This window comes from Anarrhichthys ocellatus, unplaced genomic scaffold (genome assembly GCF_004355925.1).
Source record: "Anarrhichthys ocellatus isolate YVR2014 unplaced genomic scaffold, GSC_Weel_1.0 scaffold24, whole genome shotgun sequence".
In the NCBI taxonomy this organism is placed as follows: Eukaryota; Metazoa; Chordata; class Actinopteri; order Perciformes; family Anarhichadidae; genus Anarrhichthys; species Anarrhichthys ocellatus.
The window spans coordinates 156,636-180,846 of NW_022280054.1; the positions used below are offsets into that span (position 1 = coordinate 156,636).

The window sequence follows — 24,211 nt, forward strand, 5'->3', positions numbered from 1 at the left end:
GTGTGTGTGTGTGTGTGTGTGTGTGTGTGTGTGTGTGTGTGTGTGTGGGGAATCCTGAAAAGGAAGATGTGTGAAAGACAATGTTGTCTTCACTTTGTACTCGTCTTAAGTATAGTGTCCTTTGGGAAATGTTAAGTCTTTTTTTTTTTTTTCTGCTTCTATTCCTCAGCCGGTTACCACGGAGACAAGGTTCGGTCCTGTACTGTACAACAGGCATTATTCTTCAGTGGCTTCGCACAGACCCGTAAGTCCCCCCCCCCCCCCCAGCCCTGCTTCCTCTTCCTCATCACATCTTCTCCCTGCATTTCTTCTTCTCTGCTTCTCCTCTTTGTGTCTTTGTTGCAACTGTCCTTCCTCCAGTCTCTTATTCCATCTGCGTCACTCTGTTTTATTCCTATTGGTTTGGGGTTGACTGTCTGTTGTCTGTGGAAGGCGCATTAGTATGGGTCCTCATCCTCAAAGGCAGAGAAATTAAGACACACACACACACACGCAGAGCTTCTGTTGACTCATCCTTGCATTCTGAGTGTCTTCAGAAAAAAAGCCACAGAGAGTGCCAGCTTCTCTTGTTGTCTTGCTTCATGGTCTTTTCAGAGTTGGCACAGCTCTAGTGAGTCATTTTAGGACTACAGTCGTCTGGCAAAATGCTGCAACTCTTTGGCATTAAGCTGTATTTAAGCAGCAGCTTGCTTTCAAGCTGAAAGTTGTATGGACTTGCAGCTATGTTTACACTTGTCAGTTTTTTGTCTCCAGCCATCAAGTGATGAATTTGTATTTTAAGTCCCACAGAGCCTTTTGATTCGTCATTAAACTACTGCCGTACAGATGAGCACAGCACCCAATTCTAGTTGCAAAGATCACATATCTAAATATGTAGGATACCATTTTTAGATGGCAAAAGATTAGATGCAGCATTTGGAAAGTGAGTAAAAAAATGGCATCTAATTATAGCTACTGAATGTAAAAATAAGAGAAATCATGCAGCACATTATGAAAAAAGAAACATTTTGAAAATAAAAAGGATCTTCTTGGTTTTTTTTCAGGCCTAATGAGGACACTGCATTCCAAATCGCATACTTTTTTTTTTTTTACTTTTAGTACATACTGCAGCTGCCCTTACTAAGTATGTTTTGTTGCATGCCGTATGCCTTAAATTGGGACATACTACTTCGTCATAACAATGCACCTTGAACTATGACCCTCTTGCTCATATATCCGCTGATTGTGGGTCAGAATAGCCAGAAAAGCATGCTGGCTTGCATACTGAAAAATGCAACTCATACTATGTATTGGGACATACTAAATCTTATTTCTGGCATACTAAACGGTATCGTCGTATGGGTATTGAAATGCAAGCGACTCAAACTAAAATCCGCCACCGACTAAAACATTGTCCTTTATTCATTGTGTATGTGTCAGATTGTTGTCCAGCATCAGCCACCTGGTGTTGGACGAGATCCACGAGAGGAACCTGCAATCTGACGTTTTGCTCGTCATTGTGAAGGACATACTCACCCTTCGAGATGACCTCAAGATCATCCTCATGAGTGCCACGCTCAACGCAGAGAAGTTCTCTAGATATTTTGGTATGACATGCCGAAGTTTGTTCAGCACCGGTCTTGCAGGTTGGTTGTTTTGGATTGTTCCTCCCTCTCATCTACCCGTTTCCCTGCGTCAAACCTTTAGACAACTGTCCGATGATCCACATCCCTGGTTTGACGTTCCCGGTTGAGGAGTTCCTACTTGAGGACGTTGTGGAGATGACCAGGTAGAACGACACTGCTCCCAGACGCACTCATGCAAAGACAGTCGCACACTAACATGCACACACACACACACACACACAAATGCAAAGATACAAATGGAACCACACCCCTTTTTGTTTTAACGGGGTCTCATATGAAGTGGTTGGTGTGTCTTCCAGGTATCGTCCCCAGAATAAGGACCGTCGCCCCTCAAGGAAGAGAAACTTTTGGCAGGGGCACGCCTCCAGGCCTGAGAAGGAGGAGAAAGAGGCTGAATACAAGGAGAGTTGGCCCACGTATGCACGCACACTGCAGGGCAGGTGAGTTGGTGAGAACAGCTGGGTGGTTAGATTGTTAGAGAAGCTGCCAGGTTGATAGATGTGTTGTGTAGGTGGCGAATGGGAGGATATAAAATGAATATCGCCTTTTCTTTGTGAATTTGAACTTGATGTTTACCTTAGTGTTTAAAAGCTGAATGAGGAGCAGGGTAAGGGCTTTGGAACACTCGACCTTTTGATAGATTTGTTAGGTAAACACTCAATTTATACATCTGCATTACAGTGTTGTACCTCCCAATGTAACTGAATGCATCGGTAACATGGGCTATAAAAACACTGCACCAACTGTAATCTACTACTGAATCTTTGTGGTGGGGTTTTCCATCCTGCAACTGCTTGAGGGGAGAAGCTCAACTCCTCAATAAAAGTCTTCTTGAATTATTACAGCTATTTGCAGTGCAGTCCTTTTTCTTTGCCACCGTCATTACTGCAGTCAGTTAGACAAATCAAGTTTGTTCAAGATACAAGAGATGCATTTGCACCTTTTTAAAGGTACAGTGGAATTATTTGAGCAATGCTCACTGAGTCAGTTTAAAAGGAAAACAAGAAAAAAGGGCACAGAGGTAACACAGTGAATTAAGATGGCAGCATTTATAAGTAAACAATAAATACATATATACACCCTTCATAAACATGGTAAATATCAAGTGTAACAAAGTGTGCACACTATATACAGAAGTCCAAAGTGAGAAATATTGCACAGTCCACATTATAGATTGAGTTTGGTATCTCCAAAGTTAGTATTTTTACTACAAACCCCTATTTGTGCTATTTTGCTGAATTCCAGTGCAATGTGTTACCATGTTAAGGCACCGGAGATGGAGGGTTGTCAGTGTATTCATTGTCTGTGTCCCATGTTTTACAGATACTCTGACAACACCATCGAGACAGTGGAGATGTTGGATGATGACGACAAGATTGACCTGGAGCTGATCGTGGCACTGATTCGCCATATTGTGCTCAATCAGGAGGTGAGTTTAGCTTTGTATGTCTGGTGTCAGGGCAGCCGTATATGAAAGTGGCTAAATTCTAGTTTCTTGAATTACATTGTACTCCATTGAAGAAAATGGGATTCCAGGGAGTTTGCTATGTGGGTCGGAACCGCCTAAGAGCCCTGAGTGCTTGTGTGTGCTCACGGACACTTGACCTGGAGATTTTAAGGAATATTTTTTCTTGGACTTGAAAAGCTCCATATATTTTGATCGTAGACCGGTAGACAAAGCAGTGCTCCACTAGCAACATGGTTTCAGATTAAATAAAAGTGAATAGTTGACGGGTACAGAAACGCATAGACGCACATCACATTCCGAGGTAGAGCAGATGGACGGAGCAGGAGGGCTAGCTTCCAGACACGGAGCGACATTGGATCAGAGGAAATAACCGAGTCTGGCAGCAGATCTGTGCTAATGACTGATCGAACAGATGCTCTCCCGATGCACATCCATTTCCTCATTTTTATTTCATATCAGTGTTCAGTTAAGACTTTGGTTTTGAGTATAATGTCAACTAAGTCAGATCAGACATTTTTCTTTCTTTGTGTGAATGTTTTAGACTGTAGCTTGTTGTGGTTTATTTCTCCATTGATGAGCCGCTTCCTTGACTTTACCTCACGGCTGGCTCAGTGACGGTTCTCTATCTGACTCGTGGTGAGACACCACAGGATCTCACTATTAGGAACTCGGTAACGAACACCCACAGAACACAAGAGAGATTGGATTGTCTTCAGTTCACGCTGATTTATTTTGCATCACAACGTATACAAGTAAACCGAACTGTCAACTCACTTCACAATAGCATTGTACATTACTTTGTACCTCCATTCTGCTCCAAGTCTTCTCCCCTCTTCGGCGATGTCCTCCTCCTCCTCTGAACTTTCACCTCGGACAAGTCATAACAGAGGGTTTCTTGATTAACCACAGTCTCCTTCCCCACTCGTCTTCTCCTGATTCCACCTCTGGCCGCCCGTCACAGCGACCGGCTCTTGTCTTTTCCCTCCGTTAGAAATCTTGCCCTACTTGTTTATCTACATCATCCCCCCCTCTATCTTCACCTGGACTCCATGGCCGCTATACAAGACTCCCCTGTCTCAGTGACGTGAATAACATATGACAATGATACAGGCCAATATCACAGTATGAATGTGAATATACATGGATACGTTTCAAATTATGGATATGATTGATTTTACACAAATATATTTCAAGACACATGTGCAGGCGAAATCAAGGCAGGGCAAAAAAACTGTCTATTTCAGTAAATCCCCTGTTCAAATTGTATTTGTAGCATGTTTCTTATGTTTGTCATCTGTGTCTATAGAGTCACGTAGGTCAGTGTCAACATGTGTGATAACAAAGCTGCACAATGAAACCGATTTATCACAAGCAACACCATTCAGTGTGGGCTTTTGTCCCTATTACAAGGGAGAAAACAACGGTGAGGACGACTTAGGAAATGGAGCGCCTGAGTGGAAGGCAAACAATTGATGCTGCGCTCACTTTTCCTGTATTTTTTCCAGATGCAGTGAAACTAGTTGGACATATTTTGTTAGTTTGTGGTGTACAGGAGAGAGAAACAGGAAAAAGAGACGGGCCCAGAATGAGATGTGACTAACGCGGTCAGACAGAATAATTATCCCTTCCCCTATGAAGCCATATCTCTATCAGTCACGGCCACCCTGAGCCAGTCGACCAGCTGATTCGCCGTGGCAGTGTCCAGCGCTCGACAGGGAACCGCTTGATTCTCCGTGACGGCGTTCTGAACCGAGGATATGGGCCATCTGCCAGGCTTTCCACTGTGATGATTGGTTAATTATGTTGCAGGAGTCCGTGATTAGACACCTAGGGGGTTGACATACAGGCGTTAATGAACGCCTGCTGGGTACAACTCTGTGTGTGTGTGTTAAGTAGTAGCACTACACTACAGAGCTTGCTGTGCCATTACTTGATTTTTAGTTGGAATCGGAGGCGTTTTCTGTACTGCATGTGTGTGAACATGTGTTTCTGTCAGGTTGTAACTAGGCACACAACTCCCTCCTCCTTTATCTTTCACACACACACATGCACGCACATTAACACACACAAATCTAGTCCCAAGTGGGTGCCAGTGAGTGAGCACTGGTGATAATAATTAGCTTTAATTAAAATGACCCAGAAGCTATAGTCTGTTCTTCATCTCCCCTTCCTCTCAGGAAATAAAAAGTCCTTTTTTAAGACTGGGTTATTTTTGTATCGGCTTAATATTATCCTGACTATCATTTTTGTTTAATTTTAGGTCTTTAATGTAGCAAAGTAGCATTTCCAGAAACGTTTCCCTTTTGATATTACATAAAAGTAGGATTTTGCTCCAGTTTCCAAAGAGCTTCTGACATTATTATTTGTCTTTAGTTCAAATCTAAAAACATTAATCGACTCATTGTTTTTTTCTTTAAAAAGCCGCTGATGATGAGATTCGTTAATGATTCCAAAGCCAGGTATCAAAGCGCACTACTTTCTGTGTATTGACTGAAATGTGTCTGTAGCAACTGGCATTCCAATCCTGGTTCGGTTGTGTTTAGTTATTCTTTGGTCAGATATTTCCCATCTTAAATCAGGAAGCTCTGCTAACATTAGATGGTGTTTGAATAATGTAAAAAAAACCTGAATGGCCGCTTGTGGTCACATGACATGAAACACAGATGCATTGAGATATTTGGCATTTTGTTTTAGAGAAAACATTTTATTGTAATCTGTAAATCTCTTTTAGGTATTCTGCGTTATTCTTTGTGTCCTATTTATTTTGCTGCTACAATAATACGATTGCTGCTCATCAATCATCCAAGGTGTCTTTATCCCTTGTATCATTATGTGGTGTTGTTTTTAATGTTTGAGGAGCTGACACCTAATTCACGTTAAGTGGTCATCCATTCCATTGTCAGACAGCTGAATTTGCTCGCGCTGGAATGCTTCCAACTTTATTCGCCTCAGTCATCTGTTTATCCTGCTGATGTTTTCTCAGCTTGCATTTGTGTGCCTCTATATTTTCCAGGTGACTAATTGGTTTTCTTTTCTTTCTTTTGTTTTGCTGCTTTGAGATCCCTGTGGTAATGTGAAGCAGAGGCTGCCCTGTAGTGGGAAGATGTTGTTGTCATTATGATGTTGGCAGGCAATGTCGGGGCCTATTGTGTGGCCGAATGTGGAGGCTTGGAGCTCAGGGCGAGTCAGCTCCATCTTCCTCGGCTCAGCTCCTCGCTCACTTGGCTCGGTTGTTGCTGAGGCTCCTCCGGCTAACGGCAGTTTGTTTCTTGATGTATTTTTTTTGCTGTTTTTACTGTGTGGCTTTCAGCTGCTCAGTGTTGTGTCATGTCTTTGTCTGACAGGATGGAGCAATCTTGGTCTTCCTTCCTGGCTGGGACAACATCAGCGGTCTCAATGACCTGCTCACGGCTCAGCAGATGTTCCGATCAGGTACAAGCGTGGAAATACGTTCGAGCATGATTTTGTTACTAGTCTGGTCTCTGGTCCGATATAACTTACAGAAGTGTGTAGAGCTGAAACAATTAATCCATTGGAAATTAATTGTTTTTTAGAAAATCGATTAATCAGGAACATATTCTTCTGATTCACTGATAATAGAAATAGTTGTTAGTTGCAGCCCTAGTGTGATATGAAAACTTATTGAGAACGGACTTTTCAGTGAAGTAGAAGACTTCTTGTATTCTGTTGTTAAAACTTTTTGAAATTTGTATACATGCATACGAGTAGATACAGTATATATTTAAGCATTTTTAACTAATAAAAAAACCCATTTTTTTTGTATTTTTCAAAAGTCATAAAACATTACTGAAGGGGATTTTTAAATACACTGGATTAAATACATTGTGTTTTTCTGTCCATATTTAATAACAATATAAGTTTTGTTACCAAAGATGAACAAATGGTGATAGATTGTTGCATTCTTGATATTAGCCTGGAATTTCAAGGTTATATCTTTAGACATAATTGTTGAGCGTCACACACTAGCAGTATTATCTTATGTTGTCAAATGGTTCTTTGTTTGAGCTTTTCTTTTGTGTCCTGTTGTGTTTCAGACCGGTTTGTCATCATCCCTTTGCACTCCCTCATGCCTACCGTGAATCAGACGCAGGTTAGCCTTCTTCTGTTTCTCTCTGTACTCGTCTCTCCAGCTGTCTCTGCCAATTGTCCTCTTCAATATCACGAAAGTCTCATCTTATATTTCCCCCATCCTCTTCTCAGGTGTTCAAAAGGCCTCCTCCTGGAGTTAGAAAGATTGTGATTGCTACCAATATAGCTGAGACCAGGTATGTGAATGTGTGCGTGTGTGTGTGTGTATTTGTTTGGGTTGTGCAGCTTTTGTTCTAGTTTTTGGCTGTTACTTTTGGTAAGTGGGAGAAAATGGGAAAATCCATGTGTTCTTGTGTGTACCAGCGTAATGCAGTAGGTCCAAGTCATTAATAGAAACGGCAGATTTGGGGCTAATTAGCATACATATCCTGGAGTGATTGTGGACACTGTCATATTTGCTTGGATGGAGCGCACAAAGTCTCTGTCCGGCAATTTGTTAATGCGTTCACAGAGCATTGTGCAAGCTGCCTGCACTCTCCTCACATCAGTCTCCTAAATATAGACTCTAAACCTACCACAGGGCTATATTTTAGTTTTCTTTACTTCTGAATGATTGCGTGCGAGTCTTGGCTAATAATTCTTCACAGGCTGCTTTGAAGATTTGGTCTTTATTCCAGCCTCTTTTTTTTTTTTTTCTGTCTCTCCCTCTTCTTCTCTCGCTACTCTTCCTCACAGCATCACCATAGATGACGTTGTTTACGTGATAGACGGAGGCAAGATTAAGGAGACCAACTTCGACACCAGCAACAACATCAGCACCATGACGGCAGAGTGGGTCAGCCTGGCCAATGCCAAGCAGAGGAAAGGACGTGCTGGCAGGTATATGTGCGGATACAGCGAGGGCATGCTGTATGTTAGTGCCTCTGGGTATGCAGCGCTTATCTGGAGGCATTATTTTCCCTTCTATTTATCATCTCAGCTTTCTGTCAGTCTTTCCCATCAGCCCACTCCTTCCTGCCTTCCCATCTGTAAACACTGAGAAAGGCAAAGCGTAGTCACTCTCTGGTTGTTTCCAGTCTGTGACTCGAGATGTCTGTTCCGTTAGCTAGCTCTGACATCAAAGTGGAGCGAGGCCCAATTAGCAGGAGCTGCTTACCGAGGGACGTTTCATCCCGTTGATTTCAAATGAAGCTCTTGTCACCGGACTGATGTAACACGCAACCTCTTTTTTTTTTTTTTTTTTTTTTTCTCTCCCCTCTCTGTCCCACTCTCTTCTTCTGTGCATATATCCAGAGTGTGTCCAGGGAAGTGCTATCATCTGTACAATGGTCTCAGGGCCAGCCTGCTGGATGCTTATCAATTACCCGAAATCATGAGGACACCACTGGAGGAGCTCTGTCTGCAGATCAAGGTTGTCTATGTGGACAGACAAATAGGTGTTGTCTGGGGAGTTGAGATGAGGACGTGAATGAGTTTAGTGAGCGCAGAGAAGGGGAACGAGGACAGCGCTGCTGTTTTTGATCTTGCGTTAAATTACAGCCTCTTTCCTGCCTAATGAGAACGAGGGATGAACATTCTGGGCTGACTCATTGCCCCTTTTGCTCTCGAGCTCTTTTCGCTCCATTTTTGCCAAAAACATAATCGCTCCTCTTCTGAGCCTCATTCTCGTACATGAACGGGCGCTTTCTTCTTTGGTTGCTTGCTATTTTTTGTCCCCCCTCCTCTTTTTTTAAGTCCTCATACTCCACACAGACATATTTCAACCCATGCTAATGGAACATTAAGCCAAAGTTCACTCAGATCTAGTGTTTGCAATGATTGTTCTCACCAGTATTTTTTATTGGATATGCATTTGAGTGTGTCTTCCACTACTTCAGTTGGATGTTTTTGAAGCTAGTGGGTGAGAGGAGCACTAATGCATCAGGGCGTCCTTAAAGTGAGAGAAACACTGACAACATGCTAACCTTGAGCAGACGCTCTAATGCACAAGCACTCCAACGCCAACCTATGAGTCAGACATAGAAATGTGGTCGCTTCTTTACTCCTCGGTTTCTCACAGATAGATGTTTGATGTATTTAAAAAATCAATTATTTGATATGAAGGTAAAGACATATTTAGAGAATCACCGTTTGTCATCATTATATTAATTCTGTGCTCGGCCGCGTAATGATGGAGCTAATGGTAACATGGTTAACTCAATAATGGCAAACCATGAGAAGACGCGCATAAAGCTAAGTGCAGTCGACCTTACCATAGCTATATACTGTACTGCCCACAGTGCTACAAATGACAAGCAGTTAGACAAAGAAAAGAGAATTTAATACAAAAAGAGTTTTGCTGATAACTGTAATGTGATTGTGATGTGTGCTGCCTAGATTTTGAAGCTTGGGTCAATAGCTGAATTCCTGGAGAAATCCCTGGACCCTCCCACTACAAACGCCATCAGCCTCGCCATCAAGAACCTCGTAGACCTGGTAAGAAAGAGTGAAGATCATTCCTTTATGTTTAAAGACTAATCAGAAACAACAAGCAGCTGCAACTAACCAGTTAATCTGACTCATTGTTTCTGCGTTAATCAATACTCGGCAAAGACAATGTACCAAAGTAATTTGGAAACGGCAGCATTTCAGCAAGAGAGACTATCTCTGACCTGAGCATGTGGTTTCAAGGTCTCCTGTCTGGAATTATTATGTATAAATCTGCTAGTACCAAGGATGCTTGTCCTCTAGTGGAGGAGGCAGGTTGGAAAAGAAATGAGGACTAAATGAGAAATCAGTACTCATTAAAAGGGTTTAAGAAGATAAAGCATGGTAATTAATTCATGCTAACAAGGTTAAAACAAATGTAAGAAAGAGGTATGTGACGGTAACAAAAGTCAAAGCAGATGCTCCTGAGAGCCTTAATAAGCCTTAATTAATAAATCTTTTCTGCCTGCTTTATATTTTGGGATATTATTTCCCTCTCAACAACCCGTGTCGAGCTGTAGATGACTAAATATGTGTGCTTCTCTTCTGGGTTTTGTGACTGTGTTGTGTGCTAGAACGCCCTGGACCGCTCAGAGAATCTGACAGCGCTGGGTTTCCACCTGGCTCGCCTGCCTGTGGAGCCTCACATTGGCAAACTCATTCTGTTTGGAGCTCTGTTGGGCTGCCTCGACCCTGTACTCACCATTGCTGCTTCACTCAGCTTCAAAGACCCTTTCTTCATACCGCTGGTAGGGCACCGAGCTCACAGACATGAAAGCTTGTGTCAGCAGCGACACACGAGCACACTTCAACACATTGCTGCACGCTGCCGTCTTCTTCTTCTTCTTTCATTGCAAAGTAGGTCTTAATATTAAATGCATGTGTCTGTCTCAGGGTAAAGAGAAGATGGCAGACATGAGGAGAAGGACCCTGTCCAGAAACTCCAAGAGTGACCACCTCACTATTGTCAATGCCTTCCAGGTAAGACAGCCCACATCTGTCACATCGGTCTTTCATCTCTGTCTGGTGTATACACTGATTCTGTTTTAATTCACCCTGTGATTGACCAGGGCTGGGAGGAGGCCAAACACTGTGGTGCCAGGTATGAGCGGGAGTACTGCTGGGACAACTTCCTGTCTGCCAATACACTCCAGGTGAGCTGATTAGTGGTGTTGTGCTGAGCTCTATATTGATGTGCTTTTGAAAAGAAAACCACATTACATGTTTAAGTTGACTCCTGCCTGTGCAGATAAGGACATGCAGCCTTTTTAGAAGCAATTTGTCTTTTGTCATTCAGATGCTGCACAACATGAAGGGTCAGTTTGCTGAGCATCTAATGCATACAGGCTTTGTCAGCAGCAGGGACCCCAAAGACCCCAAATCCAACGTCAACTCGGGTAACTAAAAATCAACTATTCATCGACCGGTTGCGATTCAACTGTCCGAAAATGCTCGTTCTTATGAGTCTTAAAACCAGACTGTGGAGCAGTAATGAAATCTCATATGCAACATGCTCATTTTTTTTATTTCTCTAACTCTCACTTCCTTCATCAGACAATGAGAAGTTGATCAAGGCGGTGATTGTAGCTGGTCTGTACCCGAAGGTGGCAACGATCAAACCATCTCACAGCAAGAAGAGGCCCGGGTGAGTCTGCCAATTCAATGAGAGGAGCAAAGACAGACAATAGAGAAGTGCACAATCATTCTTATTGAACTTTTGATTGAAAAAATGGCGACAACATCTCATCAGACCTCTCAGGTGAGAGTTTTGTAACGGTCCTGTGACAATTACCTGCGGCTATGCAGAGAACATGCCAGAAAAAGAGGCGCTTTTGCAGCTGAAGATCAATGCAGTCATCATAAAACTGGCCTCAGGCAGCTGTCATCGGCATCGTCTGTGACCGCTTCAGAGACACGCAAACAGGGAGACAGACACACACTCTCACAGTAGGCCTGTCACTTCTGTTTGTCTGTCTCCGTGACAGCTTTAGACCCAGTTGGACAGTGAAAATTGCCAGGGTCATTTCCTCTGCATAAGTAGTTCTCAGCACTTGTGGTGCTAATCCATTTGGAAAGTCTTCACATGTCTGCAGTATTTAATGCCTTGCTCAATGAAGCACTCTTTTGTTTGTTTTGCTGCTAAATCAGAGCGCTGTCTGGTACAAGCAGCTTTGTTCCCCGCAGTCAAGCGGTTGGGTTTTGTCGCGCTGACACGCAGGAGTTTGAATCATGGCGCTACTTTCATGTTAGGGAGGATTCGCAGACTGCATCATAACTTGTCTTTGGTACCCTCCGTGCTAAAATGGCAGGAGGCGTTCTTTCTGCCTCGTATCAACAAGCCTAAAGCACCTGATGGGTCATTTCTAGAACTACTTATGATCCGTTTTGTGTCAAATCTGTGGAGTTCCTCTTTTAATGACTAGACATCTTTACCATGTACTGTAGCGCTCGGTGGCAGTTTCCTACCTACAGTAATGAGAAATGTTTCCCCCTCTGTTCCCTTGTCCGTTGTCAAGATAGTGATGGTAATAAAACTATAAGAATTTCCTTTATCAATAGTTTTTACCAAATGTACGTCGCCCCACCACCCAAACAAACACAGGCACGCTAACATCTTCTCTTTCTCAGGGTGAAGGTGTACACCCAAGCTGATGGAAAGGTGTGCATCCACCCGAAATCAGTCAATGCTGAAGAGACGGAGTTCAACTACACGTGGCTCATCTACCACCTCAAGATGAGAACGAGCAGTGTGAGTAGGCGAGGGGACATGGGAATGCAATACCCTGTTTCAACGCGGCTGCATGAATGTTTTTTTACTCTCAAGTGCGTATTGCTCGTGTCTTGTTGATTTTGTATGTGTCCCTCTGAAGGGTGCGTGTGAGTGGAAAGAAGGGCCAGTGGTTTATTCCAGCTTTACTCTGAATGAATATTTGATTATAACGCTGCCTTTCAACTCGCCCTCAAAGGCTCTTGTGCTTCAAAGCGTCCACACACAATGTGGGGGAAAACGGTCAATGCGGCTCCTGACGGCCATTCTCTTTCTTTTTTGTTTTTGTTGTTGCCCCTTTTTACTCCCATTTTCGCCTCCCTTCCATCTGTCTGTCTTTGTTCCTTGTGTGCCATTTCTCTTTGTGAAGGTTACTCTTCAGCAGAAAAAAACCCCTTTCATGTCCTCTCTGATTTCTGCCTGTGCCTCTCACTTTGCCGCCTTGGTCTTTATGAAGAAAAGTATTTTGCTGGATTTTCCCATTATTATTGCCACCATTAAATGTTGTGGAAATAGTTCTGTGCACAATGCTCTGCATTTGTGTCTATTATCAAAGTAAAGTATTCAGAGAGTCCAAGCTTGTCACGGTTGTTTGTTTTACTAAGTGAGAGAGAAGGAAGCAGAAAGTCCTGGAAAGAAAAAAATAAAAGGAAGGAAAGTGAGTGATGACGTTAAACTTTATCTCCTCTGACGCACTTGCACCTGGTGGTCTATTACATTACATATTCAAGGGGCAAATGCAGTTGTCCCCGCTCTCTCCTTGCTTATTTTTTCTCTTTGTCTCCCACCCACTCGCCTTACCTTCTCAGATGCTAATTTATAACACTGCTGTCTGTTACCTTCAAAGCTGAAATATATATACTGTGTATATATATATATACACACAGTGCATCACATAGAGTATCACTTCTTTCTTCTGTCTACATATTTTCAAATTTATATTATTTCTGTAATTTCTTTAAAAAAAACAAAAAACGTTTTTATTTGGGTATCAATAGTCACGCTACTCTGCATGAGCAGCTGTCAGTTGAGCACAGGAAGGAAAAGAGTGCAACACATTTGTGAAATTCACAGACCGGGCAAGATGACATTTCTCTCAACACTGGAGGCACTGAAACACATTTCAAACTCGCACGGCCTCTCTTCACTAATGGGACACTTTCAGCCCACACCACAGAATAGCTGTCGGGCACGGTGTGTCATAATGATCCCGCTTCCCGTCACCGACTGTGTTGGCGTGTTTTGTTGTCGAGCTCCTGTCGTTTGTGCGTTAGCGATGTCTCTCTGCGTGTCCTCAGATCTTCCTCTACGATTGCACTGAGGTGTCCCCGTTCTCGCTGCTGTTCTTCGGAGGAGACATCACGATCCAGAAAGACGAGGACCAGGAGACCATCGCCGTGGACCAGTGGATCGTCTTCAGATCCCCGGCACGCATAGCGCACCTGGTCAAAGTAAGCACAGGACACACTCGCGACAAAGCGAATGATACATTTTACTGACCCGTCTTTTCTACAGAGTTTAAAGAACGAGCTGGATTCTCTGCTGGAGGAGAAGATCCGTAACCCTGCTCCCGTGGACTGGCAAAATCGTCAGTCCAAAGACTGCGCTGTCATCACAGCCATCATAGACCTCATCACCACCCAGGAGAAGCCTACAGGCAGCACGAAGGGCTATGATAGAACGTGGGCGTCTGGCCCAAGAGCACCACGCATTCAGTTCGATGACGACGATGATTAGGTGTGGCCAGGTTTTAGGCTGGTTATGAGGAGAAGAGCTTCGGAGCTGACTGATTGCACCCTTGACCACAGAGGTTAGTTGGGATATTTATGACACCCAGCTGGCATCCTCGATGGTGCTTCTGAAACCCAGAAGTACTGGGAAGTGTTATGCACTTGAATGACTCAAATTACTGTTTTTGCTTATTCTGTCATTTTGCAAGGACCAATCCATGTTCCAATCCACACTCGGTAGCCGTTTTGTTAATTTGGTTTGAATAAATCTTGCTCCTTGTTAAGCAATGTCACCGAATAGACTGCACAATAAAGAAAGGATCAATGAAACAAAAACGCATGGCTTTGCCTCATCTGCTTTACTAAAATGAAATTTAGGAATTCAAAAACAAAGTAAGAACTATTACTCGTATATTGCAGGCTTTATTATGGGAAACCATAATCTGTTCTATGACGTGAGAGCAGCATTTATTCTGAGGGAGCAATCACCTGGGTAATATTTGGATAGAATGAACACCTGCATCTCATAAATATCTAAAAAAGTGCCGCTGGCCAAAGGATTTGTATTTTTCTGATTTAATCTGCACTGAATACCCAGAATATTGAAAATGTAAAATACATGTCGATCATTGAGAGTACATGACAGACCCCAGGCAATTAAGCTTTTATTTTTTTAGTGGCTGAAATATATAAAGGTTGACTGAACAAGTTTCTACAATATAAATCTGTATCTTGGCAAACGTATGTTACAATTGGAGGCTGCTTTACATATTTACATGTAGACATGATTTACAATAGTTATAAGTACAGAAAGTGATTTGAAATAAAGATCAATTCATGCTTATGTGTGGTATCGCAGAGCTAATTTTCCCTGAGTGCAAATGCAAAGCTCCGTCCGGATACCCATGTCCTTCCCTCTGGGTGCTCTGCCCGCTACCGTCATACCTCGCCAGTTGAGGTTGTCATTCCGGCTGGGGCCGGAGCAGTGGGGCTTGATGGATGGCGCTCTGGCCCCTCTGACCAAGCCATTCATTTCCATTGGCTGGGCATTGCAACACTTAAAAAAAAAAAAAAAAGATGACTCACGCTGGACTATCGCATTAAAAGCAGGGGCGCTCTTCTCTTCCGGTCAAACCATCGGCACGCACAAATTAATTCAGCACGCCTGACATCAGATATAAATCCTGGGGGGGGGGGGGATATTTATATTTACACCGCTGGCTGGCCTCTAGGGTGCGTGATATTTCAGGCTGTCCAAATCATTGAGTGGGTGGAGAGAAAAATGGGATCTGTGACACAAATGTAGAGTCTGATTCACGGCGGTGACATTAACTGGTGACAAACAGCAAGGTAGAGGACAGATACTTAACCCGTGTGATGATGTCATGAGATTATACCTCGAACTGTAATATTCAATTAATGACTTATTCTGTTGACACAGTTCCATGGGCTTCAGACAAGTAGCATTTGTTTATTCTGCAGCTCAACGTACACCCTTCTGTATATCTTCTTGTAAACATCATGGTAATAGTTTCACTTGCTATCGGATGCTGCTGAAGTAGCATCTGTTCTACACTAACCCACGCACTGTAAAGAAGCTGCCAATCCCACCGTCTTGCCTCATTATCCCTTTCACAACCAACATCTTCATAGTTGCATTGTTACTGGCAAAGCTCCTAGTTACACGGCCTGATGATCGTCATGAACAGAGCACACATCAGGCTGCCGTCATCTCTACACTATTTGGTCTACTTTACCTCCTATGGCGATACTGTAGTTCCAATTGTTACATAGTACATCACTAACGCAAAAAAAAAAAAAAAAAAAATGTACATTTACACATTTCACACCAAAAGTTGTAAGTAGCGTGGTGTTGAAAGGAGTGACTCTGGCAGTGGGTGTGAAGTCTTCTCACCAACCGGGTAATTATTGTGACAGATCCCACCCACACAGGGACCAATCAGCAGTTAAGGACATCTCGTGTTCGCTTCTAAACTCCGACAGTATGCCTGATATTTAGTGGACGCTGAGCTGAAGTCTTAAGAACTACGTCTTCATCTGGTCCACTTGGTCCCTGAAGGCAGGTCACTGATGTGGTTACTGAACTCATTTGTTTGGGTTTGCTTCTTAAAAAAAGGAAGTTCACTGGTGAGTCAAAGGATCACTACCAGCTGAGAAGAAAAAAAGCCCTCTGTGGTTTTAAGCACCGGGCTCATACGTTGGTCTCCAACCCCTGCAGGCGGTCCATCCTCTGCATGTTGCGCTCGATGGTGGCCTGGCACGTGATTGGTTCGGCACACTCGGCGAGGAACCACCCCCTTTCTCCGTCGCGCAGTCGCTCGCCTTCATACCAGTCTAAGAGGAGAGAAATGGCACTGATGCATAAAAAGTGAAACGTGTTGTGTTTCCACGTGATCTGTTTTTGATGCTCAATGCCGTCTGTTCTTTAACAGGAAAGACAGTTGCTATGGTCACTAAAAGGGAGAGGACCTTTGTCCTCTGTTTGTTTAGTTTTAAGCCACATCCTCAAACATGTGTAAGGTCCATTATATAAGACATATGGGTATTGAGAAAGACAGTTTATAAGAGCATGAGAAAAGGACACAGTTGAAACGGGAAGGTGGATGAGGGGAATACTAAAGAGGTTGAGTGAAGCTATAGAAAGAGCTAGAGAACGAGAGAGAGAGAGAGAGAGAGAGCACTAACGTACCATCCTCTACAGTCTGCGAGACCAGCACCACATCAGCCACCTGCAGGGACAACTCGTCTGGCTGCTTGGCTGTGTAAGTTCTGATCACCTCCACCTGCATGACATCTACAACACCCAAATCTATAAATCACTGGCCTTATTTGAATATATCTGAATGAACAAGCCAATTGTTTTAGAATCCATCTGAGAAAAGTCAGTTCATCAAATGACCACAGGGTGGTGCAATAGGCCTAAAGGAGAGTCCAGGCAGCCTTTTTCAGATGGGTATTTGAGTGTTTGTGGCAACTTACTGGTTCTGTCCTGACTCTTGTTGTTGTTGTTGACATTCTGGCCCAGGGCGCTGATCCATCGAGCACGCTCATTCCTAAAAGCACACATTTCAGCACATGAAGTTCTGGCTTTAGTCACTTCACAACTCCTAAAACCTGACTGCTGTGAGAGTTACACACCTCTCCAATTGTGGTTGAGGTGAGGTTAATTCTTTTGAGCTTCTAATACAGATGTAGCACATGCTACGTCACAGCGGTTTTGAGAACATACACAGCTATAGAAAGGACCGACACATGCCGACAGGCTATTGAGGCAAATGGATTACTTAGTCGCTCAGCAAGTTTTGCCTCCTCCCTCCCTCCCTCCTCCCTGTCCCCAGTCAATGAGAGAACAGAGGTGTGTTTTTCACTCACAGAGAACTGAGGAGAACAAGCACAAGGCCGATTCCCAGGAGGGTACAGAGCTGCTTTTGCTTACTCTCCCTCTTGTGCGTTTCATGGGAAAGAAACAGTGGGTGGAGTCGCACAGGTCAAGGTCCACGAATCTCTCCCATTTCACCTGTTCTCACAGACTACAGAATGGGGGCGAGGATTTGGAAAGAGTGGGAGAGATAATGGGAGTTCAGGAAATGAAACAGAGGGGGTTATGTAGGCCCCCTCTGACTCGGCACCGTTGGCTTGAATCATGGAGATAGGTACAACATGCGAAATCACAGACAGAGCGGGACCCTCTTCCCAAAGGCACTAATGGACCTTGAATGGGCAAGTCCCATGAGTCAGACCTCATTATTGTGTTCCCATTGTACACATGCCGTTTTAATCCTTTCCCGGACGCACAAGCTGTAACAAGCGGGGTCACGTCAGCCTTCCACAACTAATTGGACTGTATGAAATCACTATAAAACCTTTAAATACAATGATTAACTTAGAGCCATCAACGTGCATCCACAATACAATATTATGACTGATAAAACTGTGACCTTTGGAGTCCAAGGATACATTTTACAATCTCAAATCAGCACTTTATCATGACAATCCTCTCTTTAGTACCCTCTACCATGTTTAATCATTTACCAGTCATTTTAAATATGTCCTGGTGTAGGCCATAGGGTTCCTCAACAACTACCCATTTTTTAATTATTTATTTTGTCAGCCATTGCATTCAGTGATGAAGCAACACTTGTTTATCTTCAAGACAAGTGTCTCTATGAGGCAGCTAACTTCATGCTAACTTTAACAATGCAGCAATGACTATGCTAACATGCTGATATTTGGCAGGTATAATGTGTGCCATGTTATCTTGACAGTCTTAGTTTAGCATGCTAACATTTGCTACTTAGCATTAAACACCAATTACAGCTGAGTCGGTTGGGAACGTCATTAACTTAGTACGTATTTGGTCATTAACCAAAGTATCTGCTGTCATTCTGAGAGTATCATGACCTCATGGCAAGCCTTCCAATAGTTGCCGCTAGAGGAAATGTGCCCGCTAACTTCTCCGCACTGAATACGCAAAGTCCTTCTAACAATCCGCGCCGCTCTGTGGGAAAGGCATCTGTTAGTCGCTGCACTCGACAGCTGGACACGCATGCCGACAGATTGATGTGCACATACACAACACACCATCATGCCTAAACATCTGAAATACTTTATCGGAACTATGAATGCACATGTATTGAATACATCGAGCACGGGCAACCACATGTGTTTGAGAAGCACTTAACGGTTATCTGTGGAATGTGAGGCACATACCAAAGGGTAAGGGTCAAAAAAAAAAGAAAAAGGAAAACAGCCGTTGAAATGTAAGTGTTCATGTGTGTTTACATGCAGGCATGTGAATACTGCATATGCACAAACAGCAGGTGCGGTAAAGCTCCCTCTGCCTTTAACCATTCATCATAAATCTGTTGTCAAAGGTTCTCGCTTAACCTCTGAAAAGAAGAGAGGCCTTGCTGCTGCACTATACAACCTCTTTCCCACAAGCAGATAAAGAGCGGTGACAGCCTCTCTCCATCGTCTGCCAACTTAAAATCACCACCAGACCACTGTTTCTTACCCCCCCTCTTGCCCTTTTCTGCACACTCCTATCAAATAGTTTTCTCTACCTAGTCCCTCGCTTCTTTCCACTTAAACACAGGTCACCTTCTCCTCTCTGACCGGAGCTCACCAGCCAGGGAAACTCCCAGGCAGAGAGAACAATTCCCATCAGCAAGTTCCTCGTTATCACATAAGCAAAAGCAGACTGAGTAAGATAATCAAAAACAACAACTTAAACGAAAGCAGACTGAATCTAAAGTAATGCCAAAGTGTGCAACAGAAGTACAGACTCCCCTCTCCGGTTGGGGCGGTTACGTAACCGGTGCTGCTTTGTGTTATAGCTGCATATCTGACTAACAGAACTGTTTGGCTGCAGACTTCTGTAGCTGCTCTGTTCCACTAATAGAGAAGCGCAATTCACTGACTCTGGACAGGACACAACATCAGGGTCATGGGGAAGACACACGGACATGTGCGCACCAAACAAAAGGGTACAGAGAAAGGGAGGAGGACACAGACAGAAAGCAAGAGAATCGCAGACGCTACACAGGCGTCCTTGTACCATCTCCGATCCAGCTGTCTGAATTCCTGATGTATCATGTCACTGCTGTGGTCAAAGATCAGTCTATTGTATGCAGCTTCTTAAGACCTCACGCAGTGATACACAGATGCAGGTATTGCATGAGCTTAACTGAAGTGAAAGTGGAAATGCCCACACTGACCAACATGAAATGAAGTCCATTTCTACGGTTTCATTTCCACACAAAAAAACACAGACCCGCCTTCGGTCAGAATGTGTGGAATTTCACATTGTAACCAGACTTGAGTTGTACTGAAATTCAGCGTTGAAGTAAAACAATATAGGGATGTGTATGCAATACAGCCACTATTTCTTCCCAAGCAAAACGATGCATTTATACCTGCTTTAACTCATTAACAGAGGAGCCATGCACAAAGGAGTCCTGCAATTTCATGGTCTTTCCCTTTTGTATTGTGACAACAAGAACAAATCAGGAGGCTGTCCGGTCCTGTACTTTTCTCTAATTTTGGTAATTGAATTGGTTTTGTCGAACAACACAAACAACTTAAATTCGACACCTATACCTCTAAATGTATTCTAAATTTTTGACATGATTATATAATAAAAATAGATTGTTGACGCCATGCCTGACTTACTCAAATATAAGCAATTTGAGGTCGTCATCCGGGGCTCATGGAACTTGTGATATGTATGTTTGTCTATTTTCTGATGCTTTATACAGTATTGAAAATAATAATTTAATTGTGAAAATATTAATTAGTTGCAGCCCTATTCTCTTATAACAATGGTATAGCATCCGTATTGTCCTCTCTACCTCATTCAACTCTGATAGAAGCCCAAAATAGGCTGGCTAATGTAACACCACGGCCATGTGTCATGCTGGGTTAGATCACTAAATTGGGATGAATGGCCGAAAGAGGAGGAAGTTATTCTGGTCCCCAAAAACAAAGAGCAGACACTGGCTGTCTAAAAGATCAGACGCGGGACTGTGAAGAAGACGAGGGGAGGGTGAGGAAACAGGTGGGGGGGGGGGGGGGGGGGGGGGGGGGGAGGGGTAGTCGTGGGAAACAGCCCACCTAACAATGGGCCGCTGCTAGGCAACAGCTTAAACAATGCCTAGCAACTACCGTATCAATGGCTAGTTGCTAGGGTCTCCTCTCCTCGGCTTATTCAGTACTACAGTGAGCGAAGCGCTGCACTCGCATACATCATTACATCGTCGTAGAGGGGCCCCAAACTCAAGATATCAAGGGTGGGAGTCGAGGGGCTTTCCACAACGACACACAAACACAATGGGCAGTTCGATGTGGAGACCCCCTCATGTATACATCGGCAGCGCATATAAGTCATGTCACAAAGACTCCCTCCCGCACAGGCCCATGACAGTCACACTTAACACCATTACTGCTGTGGCTTTGTCAGGTTTCACTGCATGGGTGTTAACATCAGTGGACCAAACTGCTATTCAACAACAAAACAGATTTTAAATTCCAATTGCAAATGGGAACAATGTCACGCTCCATCCTTGGGCAGCGCTGTGCCACCACTGACCCAAATCAACCACAGAAGACACCTTAAAAACACTCAAATCCATGGGATTTAGTAACATAAAGACGTGTAAACAAGACAACTACATCCTAGGATGAGAGGCAGTAAGATCAGCAGTCCCTACGCCAGAGGCCTGTCCCTACTCCTGCTGGCACGGGAGCTTTTAAGCACTTCCTTGCCAGGCCAGGTGCACCTCGTTGAGCAATGCAGCACACCTGGGTAGAGCCACTGGAGAGGGTGGATAGCACAGGGGACACACACAGCTCTATAAAACACACACACAGAAGTGTGCAGTGGAGATGAACACTAGTTTAGTGGTTTCCAACCTGGGAGTCACAGGATGAACGAAAGGGGTTACAAGATAAATACCTGGGTAGAAAACCATAAAAAAATGACTTCTGCTACATTAAATTAGATTTTCTGACTTTTCTTTCATCTTCGCTTTTTTCTTTTCTTATTTCCGTCCTCTTAACAAAACAGTGACACACTGTTTGTCCCTTTGCCTGCAGTAGGCCATGCTGAAGGGTGTTAACAAAACGGTGCATTTTGATGTAAATTTGAAGTTTGAAAGCTGCATTGACTTTAAGTTGTTTCTCTTCATTAAACATAGGAAGATGTTTAATTACCATTGATTGAATCCTTTCTATTACCTTTAACAATAAACATTTTAAAACTGTAATAAAATAGTCATATTGAAACTTTTACAGATTATAAATTACACAATATATACCTGTGGAACATTCAGCTGATGCAAAAGAAAGAGTTAAGAGACATTGAAAGGCGGTGTTTTGTACAGTGAAACTGAAAACCACTCCTCTGTAATGAGAATACAGACAGCGGTTCTCGAACGACACAGGAATGAGGCGGAACCGGCCCTGTGCATATGAAAACACTCTTTAACAAAGCCTTCAACCACACAAAATAATTACAGAGAAAACTCCGTGTGTGTGTGTGTGTGTGTGTGTGTGCGCCTTGCGCATTTGTGTACGTGTGTGCACATGGACTGCAATTTCTATCGCTAACCAGAACAAATAAACCCTGAATGAAGCCCAATATACGACAGGTCCTCTTTGTTTGTGCGGGTTATATAATCTAAACAACCTGGCGTTTCACTCTGTTTGCTGTGCAAAGAGAGACAACACAGCTACAGACATGCATATCAAGGAAGCTCAAACCAGCAGACTGCGTTTCTACATCAGAGTAATCACATTTACGCTGCTCATGCAAAACATGTCAGCTACAACCAGCAGTCTTTAAACAAAGAGAGATGCTTTCCCCGGAATAGATGGTTGGGGCTAGAAGATGCTCAGTCAACAAAACACTTATCCGGTACAGCCGGACTGTGTTACAGGACGACGGCAGACAGTACGACTAATAAACTTCCTTTTCCCTAGATCACATAAACAACAAAGCAGTCAGGCTCAGGCTGTGGCTTGAAAATAGATGTAACGAAATACCCCTGTGACTTTTCATGGTCCAAAAAGAGACTCAGAAATAAAAGCTTAGGAGAGAGGATAATGGCATTTCCTTACTTCAAAGTTTAAAAGCATATTAGAGCACATAAAGGAAAGATAAGGGAGTAGGAGTCGTGTTTCAGGGAGAAGAGAAGGACCTGAGCTCTGCTCTCTTCACAGGAAACCAAACTATCAAACCTTAAGTGTACTTTGACCTACTCATGCATGTACAAAGATGCAGCGGTGATTGTATCAGTGACTGAACACACAAGTGATACAAAAACAGCACAACAAAGAGGGACAACGGTAACAAAATAAAAACACTCACAGCAGCTCCGTCCCCAGGACCATGGGCACCGTTTCGCCGGAGTGGTTGCTTCGGAAACGCAGACGGAAAAAATGGTTGGCGCCAGCTTGCCGTGAGCTCAGCATGCTGGCGGTGCTTCTGACCGGTGACAGGTTGAGATCCTCGGGCTGGCAGGAACCCACCCAGATCTGGTCCCTCAGCGCGTAGTCGATCACAGTGTAACTCTCCTCGCTGAAAGAGACACAAAGCTTTAATACGATCGTACTTACTGCATTTAGTTCAGTGGCAGTCACCAGATTCAGTCAAGTAAGATGTATTTAAAACACAAGTTTTGGTGACGGAGGAATTGACAAAAGTCAATTGTACTCGCTCAAAAACTATTTACCTGGAACTGTATCCCACCAGCCAATGTAGTTAGATACAGATGCAAATGATTTTAGGAGGTTAGTAATCAAACAGATGTGGCCTTTCTGAATTTTTTGGAATGACTTGTTTGTGCTTTAGGAGTCTGCTGAAAGCCCCAATCCACAATTGCCATAAAGCCCCCTTCACACTACACCATCCACCCACTCCCTCCCTCCCGCACATCACATTTAAGCTCATTGTTTTCAGTGCAGATTTAGTTTCATGGTACCTCAGCCATTGAACCCCTGAGAGGTTGCAGACTGTGTAGTTAATCAAATTCACCTGGATTAATAAATCAGCTGCCACATTAGGTCTCTAGATTCTGTGCCGGTGAAAAGTCCAATCACTCATCCGTCTACATGGCCTCACACTAAATCAGCCGCCCTCTGGTTTCTTTCGTACATGCCCACATTTCCCACGAGTACCTTTACCATGACCCTGTGTCTAGCACTATGGAGCGAGTGAGAAACATCTGGAGCTGATTGTGAAACATGGTACCTCTCATATGGCACTGAAACCTGGAGAAAAAGGTTGTGTGTGTGTTTTTCATAGTGCTCTGAAGAGCAGGAGCTGAAGTCCAGCATCAACATGAGACTGAAACAGCAGCTGAGCTGAGAAGCTACCGGACACTGCTAGCTTCTTGTAAGCCAGCATGTCCATTAGTGTGCTGAACACACAAACACAAGAATGGACAACGGTAGCGGTTAAACAAGCAGCGGTGAACAGTTGATCTGTCCGTGTCTTACGGTATCACTCTTTCACTTACACACACACACATGCTCACACTCACAGGGTTGGGGAATCCAGTCACGGTCGGGAGGCTCTCAACAAGGT

General features: G+C 43.6%; 2 protein-coding genes across 2 annotated transcripts in view; one reads left to right on the forward strand and one right to left on the reverse strand.

Moving 5' to 3' along the window:
• Positions 1-17,420, forward strand: part of dhx36 (DEAH (Asp-Glu-Ala-His) box polypeptide 36) — a 22,007-nt gene extending 4,587 nt beyond the window's left edge. Inside the window, exons 8-26 of the mRNA XM_031860627.1 lie at positions 170-244; positions 1,420-1,586; positions 1,687-1,768; positions 1,925-2,065; positions 2,949-3,054; positions 6,438-6,525; positions 7,149-7,204; positions 7,315-7,379; positions 7,879-8,022; positions 8,437-8,554; positions 9,520-9,618; positions 10,185-10,358; positions 10,504-10,590; positions 10,680-10,763; positions 10,907-11,006; positions 11,164-11,254; positions 12,238-12,358; positions 13,675-13,827; positions 13,892-17,420. Coding sequence (XP_031716487.1) covers positions 170-244; positions 1,420-1,586; positions 1,687-1,768; positions 1,925-2,065; positions 2,949-3,054; positions 6,438-6,525; positions 7,149-7,204; positions 7,315-7,379; positions 7,879-8,022; positions 8,437-8,554; positions 9,520-9,618; positions 10,185-10,358; positions 10,504-10,590; positions 10,680-10,763; positions 10,907-11,006; positions 11,164-11,254; positions 12,238-12,358; positions 13,675-13,827; positions 13,892-14,113 — 2,173 coding nt within the window. The 3' untranslated portion in view covers positions 14,114-17,420. The remainder of the gene's footprint in view (positions 1-169; positions 245-1,419; positions 1,587-1,686; positions 1,769-1,924; positions 2,066-2,948; positions 3,055-6,437; positions 6,526-7,148; positions 7,205-7,314; positions 7,380-7,878; positions 8,023-8,436; positions 8,555-9,519; positions 9,619-10,184; positions 10,359-10,503; positions 10,591-10,679; positions 10,764-10,906; positions 11,007-11,163; positions 11,255-12,237; positions 12,359-13,674; positions 13,828-13,891) is intronic.
• The window catches only part of LOC116390698 (rho guanine nucleotide exchange factor 26), a 26,057-nt gene continuing 16,604 nt past the window's right edge, over positions 14,759-24,211 (reverse strand). The window contains exons 12-15 of the mRNA XM_031860628.1: positions 22,994-23,203; positions 17,107-17,180; positions 16,817-16,921; positions 14,759-16,461 (exon numbers count right to left, since the gene is read on the reverse strand). Of these exons, the coding sequence (XP_031716488.1) occupies positions 16,319-16,461; positions 16,817-16,921; positions 17,107-17,180; positions 22,994-23,203 (532 nt within the window). The 3' untranslated portion in view covers positions 14,759-16,318. The remainder of the gene's footprint in view (positions 16,462-16,816; positions 16,922-17,106; positions 17,181-22,993; positions 23,204-24,211) is intronic.